Genomic DNA, 7854 nt, shown 5'->3' on the forward strand with positions numbered 1-7854 from the left:
GTGTTTGTGTGTATGTCGTTTTGCCTCCCAGCCTTCAGCAGGCCCTGCTGTCCCCTGGCCAGCTCCCACTGAGTACGTGGGGTTTTCCCCACCTTAAGGTGGTTGGCTCTGAACCATTTAGAGTCAAGCTCTGCATCTGAGCTGTGCCTTTAGCTGGCTGGTCCACTAGCCAGGCTACTCCCAGGGTCCCTCCCCTCCCAGGTCCACCTTTCTATTTGCCCTCTCCTCAGTCCAGCTGGCAGCTTGATATGAATCAATAGGTCTATTCCAGAGCAAAGAGCACAGCCTGGCCTGTAATACCAGGCCCTTCCAGAAAAATGAGCTGCTGGTGCTTGAAGGCCCCACACCTCAGGGCTTCCGCCAGTTCCTTCAGCAAGGGGTGGTCATTCAGCTTGGGGTGGAGGAGGGAGAAGGGGAGCTTCCCTATCTCTATCCTTATCACCCATATTCTTTTTTTTTTTTTTTTGAAACAGAGTCTCACTCTGTTGCCCGGGCTAGAGTGCCATGGCATCAGCCTAGCTCACAGCAATCTCAAACTCCTGGGCTCAAGCAATCCTTCTGCCTCAGACTTCCCAGTAGCTGGGACTACAGGCATGCGCCACCATGTCCGGCTAATTTTTTTCTGTATATTTTTAGCTGGCCAATTAATTTCTTTCTATTTTTAGTAGAGACAGGGTCTCGCTCTTGCTCAGGCTGGTTTCGAACTCCTGACCTTGAGCAATCTTCCCACTTTGGCCTCCCAGAGTGCTAGGATTACAAGTGTGAGCCACCGTGTCCCACCCTCACCCATATTGTGACAAGAGCTTCCAGGAGAGAGAAGCCCCCTAGGAACAGGCTTGAGATCTCAGGCCTGGTGAAGAGGGGCTGGGAAAGGAGGAGCCTGGGGAGACGTCTTAGTAGGGAGGGGTAGAGAGACTGGCAGCCAGGGCTGAGTCTCAGCTAGAAAGCTTCAGAGCAAGCTTGTGTCCTCTCAGGCCCCCTGCTGTGTGGGGCACAGTACCATCTCCAGGAGAAATTTTGGCCTCTTTTGTTCACTGCAGTTCTCCTAGTTCTTAGAACTGAGCCTGGTGCACAGTAGGTGCCCAATTACTATTTGTGGAATTGTAAGTGTTCTGGAAGTTTCTGTTCACCCAAGGACATAGGTAAGGCTTATATACAGGTATGAGGACTGAGGATGTGTCCCCCGTCCAAATCACAGAGTGTGATCCTCTGAGGCCAAGGCTCCTGGGAGTGATTTGTGGGGAGGGGAAAGAGGCAGGAGGGGGTTCAGAGATTGGGTTTGTTTTCAGGAGTCTGAACCTATTTGGTGAGTGAATGTGCCTGTGTGTATTGGAGAATCCCCACCTGTATGACTCATGCGACCTAACAGTAAGTGGGGAGTGTTTGGGAACCAAGTGCAGTGGGGAGGGAATGTGTAAACCAGGAGATTGGAGGCTCAGGGTTAAGGTTCTCTTCTCCAGTTTCCAACTTATTTACCCCAGGACTCCTGGGGTTCCCGCACGCCCCGCCGCCCAAGATCCTCTCTGCAGGTGGGAAACTTGGGCCGAGGTTGGGGACAGCTACAGACACTCACATCCCACTCTACCTGCCCATCACCAGGACCCCCAAACTTCCAACCTGCCAGCACCTCCTCTACCTGGCATAGGGGGTATAATAACGTCATTTCCTGCCCGAAACCACTGCCTCAAGGGCCAAAAACACCTGCTGCCCTTGTCTGCCATGGTTAGTCACCCGCCTCCGGCTGGTGGGGGTGGCCTTGGCAGGGCTGTTGGGAGGGCGCGGGGCAGGCGGGGAAGGCGGGAACCGAGGGCGCGCGCTCGCGCTGCGGTCCACCTCCACCTGCGGCCCGGGAGGCGGGGCCTCCCTTGGCAATATAAAGTAAGTCGCGCACCGCCCCTCTGCCTTACGGACTTTGCATCCTGTTGCTTTCCTGCACGGACAGCATGAGCTTCACCACCCGCTCCACCACCTTCTCCACCAACTACCGGTCCCTGGGCTCCGTCCAGGCGCCCAGCCGTAGCGTCCGTCCCGCCAGCAGTGCAGCCAGCGTCTATGCAGGCGCCGGGGGCTCGGGCTCCCGGATCTCCGTGTCCCGCTCCTCCAGCGTCCGGAGCGGCTGGGGGTCCGGGGGCCTGGCCGCGGGGATGGCCGGGGGTCTGGCAGGAATGGGGGGCATCCAGACCGAGAAGGAGACCATGCAAGAGCTGAACGACCGCCTGGCCTCCTACCTGGACAGAGTGAGGAGCCTGGAGATCGATAATCGGAGGCTGGAAAGCAAAATCCGGGAACACCTGGAGAAGAAGGGGCCCCAGGTCAGAGACTGGGCGCATTACTTCAAAATCATCGAAGACCTGAGGGCTCAGGTAAGGGGCATGGAGGGAGGAGCCCCAACTTCCAGCTATGTTTCACCCTCCAACTGTACACCCTCTTACCTTTTCCCCTCCAGGGATAGGAACTTTATCAGGGCGGGGTGAATTGACTCCTCCCCTCACTTTCTACGCCCACCCCAACCCCCAACTGGTGGGGGAGGGGCGGGATAGGAATACCCTGCATTTCCACCCACACTCCTGGCCACTTGGGCCCCAAGCCTGGGAGGGCTCTTCTCCAAGAGATAGTGGGAAGGGGGACCAGAGGGACCAGAGCTTTGCAGAGGAGGTGGACAGCATGGAGGGAGATGAGAGAAGGCCATTAGGAGGGCCTAGACACTGGCTTCTGGTCTAGTGGGGACAGTTAGAGGGTTAAGCGGATGTGGCTAAGGCTGAGTCATCCAAGAGTAAACAGGAGGCCTACCTGCGGGAGGGGCCAATCCAGGGGGTGGGGGGCCCACAGCAGGGGGTGAGCAGGTGCACTAGGAAAAATTGCCAGGAGAGGGCCAGGGAGAGGACTTGTTAGTAGCGGCTGACTTCCCAGCAGGCCCGCCAGCCAGCCTGCCTAGGCCCTGCGGCAGTGGCAGAGTGCTGGGATTTGGGAATCCAGGAAAGGAAGGAACAGTTGTGGAGTGACAGGGACACAGGTAGAAAGGGATAGGTGTACAAGGAGAGCCTCTGGCTATTCCTGGGACCAGGAAGGTTTCACTGAGACGCATAACCCCTTCCACACTCAGCCCACCTATCATTGCCTTTCCATTCATGGATTAACCTCTCTGACAATCCCCCCAGATCTTTGCAAATTCTGTGGACAATGCCCGCATCGTCCTGCAGATTGACAATGCCCGTCTTGCTGCTGATGACTTTAGAGTCAAGTAAGTCTGGGGGCTGGGGAGTTGGGAGGCCCGGGAGGAGCCAAGAATGGTCTGCTCCCTGGGCTGAGTCAGGCAGGGGCTCAGGAGAATGGGATCTTGTTCAGGCATGGGTAGAGTTGGGTAGATAAGAGTTAGAGTCCATCATTTTATTCATTTAATTATTCACTCTTGTAACCCAGTTTAAGAATACTGCCACCCAAGTGCCAAGAATGGTGCTCAGGGGATTACTATCTGATTGCTGACTCCACTCACTAGTTTACAGTGGGCACAGGGTTGCTTTGAGGAGGTGGCATGGGTTGAGAAGGTTCTGGACCAGAGATAGGGGCTCCTCTGATTTCTTCCACTCCCACAGGTATGAGACAGAGCTGGCCATGCGCCAGTCTGTGGAGAGCGACATCCATGGGCTCCGCAAGGTCATTGATGACACCAATATCACTCGGCTGCAGCTGGAGACAGAGATCGAGGCTCTCAAGGAGGAGCTGGTCTTCATGAAGAAGAACCAGGAGGAGGCAAGCAGGGGCCACTGGCCAGGCACAAGGGGGCCAAGACAAGTCTCGGTGGGGGAATGGATGGGGCAGGCCACTTGCAAATAGCCTTTTGAGGAAGTTTAGAGCTACCGGCCTGGGCTCCTCTTAATCAGACTGTTTTGATGAAGAGCATACGCACTGGGCCACATACACTCTGTGGCTCACCTGAATAATGGTGCAGTGAGGTCAAGGTGATATGGACAGAGAAGGAGGTAAGGACAAAGGTAGAAGCAGCTAGCACTAGGAGCTGGGGGAATGGGAGCAGGTGGAGCTGGCAGAGCTGCCTAGAACAAGATATAAGGAGCAGGTCTGTGGACAAGGCCAGATGGAGGGACAAGGTAAAGTGAAGAGAGAGAAACCACCTGTGAGAGACAGGCACCAGCAGTGAGTGGGTGGCATTTCTATCCATCTGGAGTAGAAAGCCCAGAGCTGCCACTGCCCAGAGTGCAAGCCAAGAATTTCCACTGGTCTCTTCTCCAGCTGATCATGTAGGCCTTCTAGAAGAGGCAAGCACAGATGAAGGGCCTTGTTAGAGCTCTGACCCTGAGCCCTCCTCATTTTTGCCCATCTCTTTTAGGAAGTAAAAGGCCTACAAGCCCAGATTGCCAGCTCTGGGTTGACAGTAGAGGTAGACGCCCCCAAATCCCAGGACCTCAGCAAGATCATGGCGGACATCCGGGCCCAGTATGACGAGCTGGCCCGGAAGAACCGGGAAGAGCTGGACAAGTACTGGTCTCAGCAGGTACATGAGGGGAAGGGATGGTTGCCAGGATGTGGGAGGGAGGCAGGTGGGGAAGGAGGGGCCTGATGGACCATACCCACCCTGCAGATTGAGGAGAGAACCACAGTGGTCACCTCGCAGTCCGCCGAGGTCGGAGCTGCTGAGATGACGCTCACGGAGCTGAGACGTACAGTCCAGTCTTTGGAGATTGAGTTGGACTCCATGAGAAATGTGGTAAGCACCCTCATGGCACCTGCCCCAGCTCCTCTGGACCCCTGACCTCTGTCAGGTGGCCTCAGGCCCAACCCTGTCTCAGCCCAAATCCTAGCCCTTCCATCATGAGTTTCTTTAGCCCAGAAAGAGTCATTTCCCACTGCTCCTACCCTTACCTTAGTACTTAGCACATAGGAGCTGCTCAAAAAAGTCACACAGTGTCAAGAGATGGGCATTCCTGGGACTCTGGACTCTCCCTAACCCTCCTCCCTGTGCCCCTGCAGAAGGCCAACTTAGAGAACAGCCTGAGGGAGGTGGAGGCCCGCTACGCCATGCAGATGGAGCAGCTCAACGGGGTCCTGCTGCACCTGGAGTCAGAGCTGGCACAGACCCGGGCAGAGGGCCAGCGCCAGGCCCAGGAGTACGAGGCCCTGCTGAACATCAAGGTCAAGCTGGAGGCTGAGATTGCCACCTACCGCCGCCTGCTGGAAGACGGGGAAGACTTCAAGTGAGTGGGGCTCACCTGCCCACCTATGTTGGGGTCTAAGATCATTTCTCCTTAAAGCCTGAGCTTGCCAAAGCCCCCATGTGCTGCTGTTCATTGGCATCCCCTGAGCACTGGGCCACCGCTCTGTGGGTGCCCCTATGTCTTCAAGGGGGTAACAGTTCCGGAGGTTCCCTCCCATGAGAAGAGAATGAACTAAGTATTGCCCCTAGCTGTACTTAGGGTACAAATGAAGTTTGGCCTTTTGGGGAGGAAGTGGTTGAGAGGAATTTGGAGGTAAAGGTAGAGGCCATGAGGCTTTTTGCCTCCAATCACCCTTCTTGTCTCCCTTCTGCTCTGTAGGGCTGTTTGTAACTGGGGCTTGGTCTTCTTTTACAGTCTTGGTGATGCCCTGGACAGCAGCAACTCCATGCAAACCATCCAGAAGACCACCACCCGCAGGATAGTGGACGGCAAAGTGGTGTCTGAGACCAACGACACCAAAGTTCTGAGACATTGAGGCAGTAGCAGCAGGGTGCCTTTATACTAATAAAAAATTGACAGGTCATTGAACATCAGTTGCATCTTCTTTGGCTGTTTTCATACTTGTGCGCACATGCCCTGATCCAACAGTCCCATCTCTGATCAGGCAAAAGTCACCTCTGACCTTGGGTTTCATATGGGTCGGGGAGTGGGTTCTTGGAACCACCTCAAAGAAAGAGGAGGGAGCAGTAGATGGGACAGGCCACAGGCAGTGGGGAAAACTACAGTGGAATTATGGAATCCTCACCTTGAAGAGACCTGGTGACCATAAGGCCCCTGCCCAGCCAGGGCTCAGCAGCAGAAATCTGGGCCACAGGAGGAAGTAGGGCCCATCAGATAGGGCAGATCACACAGCTGGCCTCCCTGCCCCACTGCTCTGCATCCTGGCCCTCTGCCCAGGGCTCCCACCCACACTTCCCCCAAACCTATGGTTTCCTATGCTCTGCTCATTCATACAATGGGGATATGATTTTTAGGGTGCTGGAGGTCTGGCTGGATTGGGGTAAATGTGATCACTGATAAGGGAAGAGTCACCTTAGTGGTTCCCATCTAGGAAAGGGGTGCCCCTGAGCAAGCATCTACGTGGGTAAGAATGGGCATCTTTAAGCTAACTGAAAGGGCATCATTCTGTGCTTTGGATTAGAACTGTGTCATCTAGCAGTGCAAACAATGGCTGCCTAATCATATGCTTTGATCATATGATCATATGCTTTTGATCATGTGCTTTGATTAGAGGATAATTTATCTTTTTTAACTTAAAAAAGCATGAAAGTACCATGCACAAAATCCCTCCCCCCAAAAAAAGGATATAAAATTTAAAGTCTTCCTTCTCCACACAGGTAATCATTCTTAAATAATTTTCAAAATTAAATGGGAGGCCGGGCGCGGTGGCTCACGCCTGTAATCCTAGCACTCTGGGAGGCCGAGGCGGGCGGATTGCTCAAGGTCAGGAGTTCGAAACCAGCCTGAGCAAGAGCGAGACCCCGTCTCTACTATAAATAGAAAGAAATTAATTGGCCAACTAATACATATATAGAAAAAATTAGCCGGGCATGGTGGCACATGCCTGTAGTCCCAGCTACTTGGGAGGCTGAGGCAGTAGGATTGCTTGAGCCCAGGAGTTTGAGGTTGCTGTGAACTAGGCTGACGCCACGGTAGCCTGGGCAACAAGCAAGACTCTGTCTCAAAAAAAAAAAAAAAATTAAATGGGTACAAATATTTCATTTTGTTTTAAATATTTAGGATTATACTGTTTGGCACTTTGGTTTCTTAAACTCTGCTTGTTCCATTTAACAATATAACTTGAAACCTTTCTGAATCAGTATGCATAGACTTACCTCATTTGTTTGAACAGCTGCCTACTGTTTGGAGTACAAATTTACTTAACCCATGCCTTCTAATGACGGAGGTCTTGGTCTCCAGTAGTTTTGTTTTTGCAAAAATGCTGCAATTACTATCCACATATATATTTCACTCTGAGAGCATATCTATAGGATAAATTCCTAGAAATGGTATGCAGAGCTACCATATGGACACATTTATGAAGTACCTACTTTACGGTAGGCCCTGTGCCGTGCACTGAGTGTATGTGGTGAATAAACCGGGTATTGCTCCTACTTCATTAAGCTCACAGCCTGATGGCCAAAGGTATGTGCGTTTTAATGCATTCTTTCAACAAATACCTACTATGTATCAGCCACTCTACCAGACATCAGTGAGCAAAACAGACACAATCCCTGTCACCCTGGGACTTATGTTGTGGTAACAGGAAACATAATAGATAAGCAAACAATATAGCATGTTAGAAGGTGACAAGTGTTACAGGTCCTGAAGTATCAGCAGGCAAGGGATTTTGACAGTGGGGAGAGTCAGCAAAGTGCAAAGGTGACAGTATGATGATCCTGTGACAATGAGTAATGAATCTTTGACTGAAACGGCAAACAGTTTTTACCTAAGAAATGCAGTATGTTTATTCTGCAAACTCTAAAAATATGGATGTCCTCTGTGGAAAAGGACTAAAGACAGCACAGCTTGAGGCCTTTTCTCCCAGAGAGGACCAGGGGACAATGCCAGGATGGGCAGTCCTGGGAGGGGGCACAGGGTGGAAGTCTTCACTAATGTGGGG

General features: G+C 52.7%; 1 protein-coding gene across 1 annotated transcript; it reads left to right on the forward strand.

The window, feature by feature from the left end:
• The first annotated feature begins 1906 nt into the window (after positions 1-1906).
• Positions 1907-5764, forward strand: KRT18 (keratin 18). Its single transcript, XM_012763237.2, has 7 exons — positions 1907-2363; positions 3159-3241; positions 3594-3750; positions 4346-4510; positions 4598-4723; positions 4987-5210; positions 5586-5764. The coding sequence occupies exons 1-7, from the start codon at positions 1944-1946 to the stop codon at positions 5704-5706; spliced, it is 1296 nt and encodes a 431-aa protein (XP_012618691.1). The 5' UTR covers positions 1907-1943; the 3' UTR covers positions 5707-5764.
• The last annotated feature ends 2090 nt before the right edge of the window (positions 5765-7854 follow it).

Source organism: Microcebus murinus, chromosome 10, assembly GCF_040939455.1.
Source record: "Microcebus murinus isolate Inina chromosome 10, M.murinus_Inina_mat1.0, whole genome shotgun sequence".
Classification (NCBI taxonomy): domain Eukaryota; kingdom Metazoa; phylum Chordata; class Mammalia; order Primates; family Cheirogaleidae; genus Microcebus; species Microcebus murinus.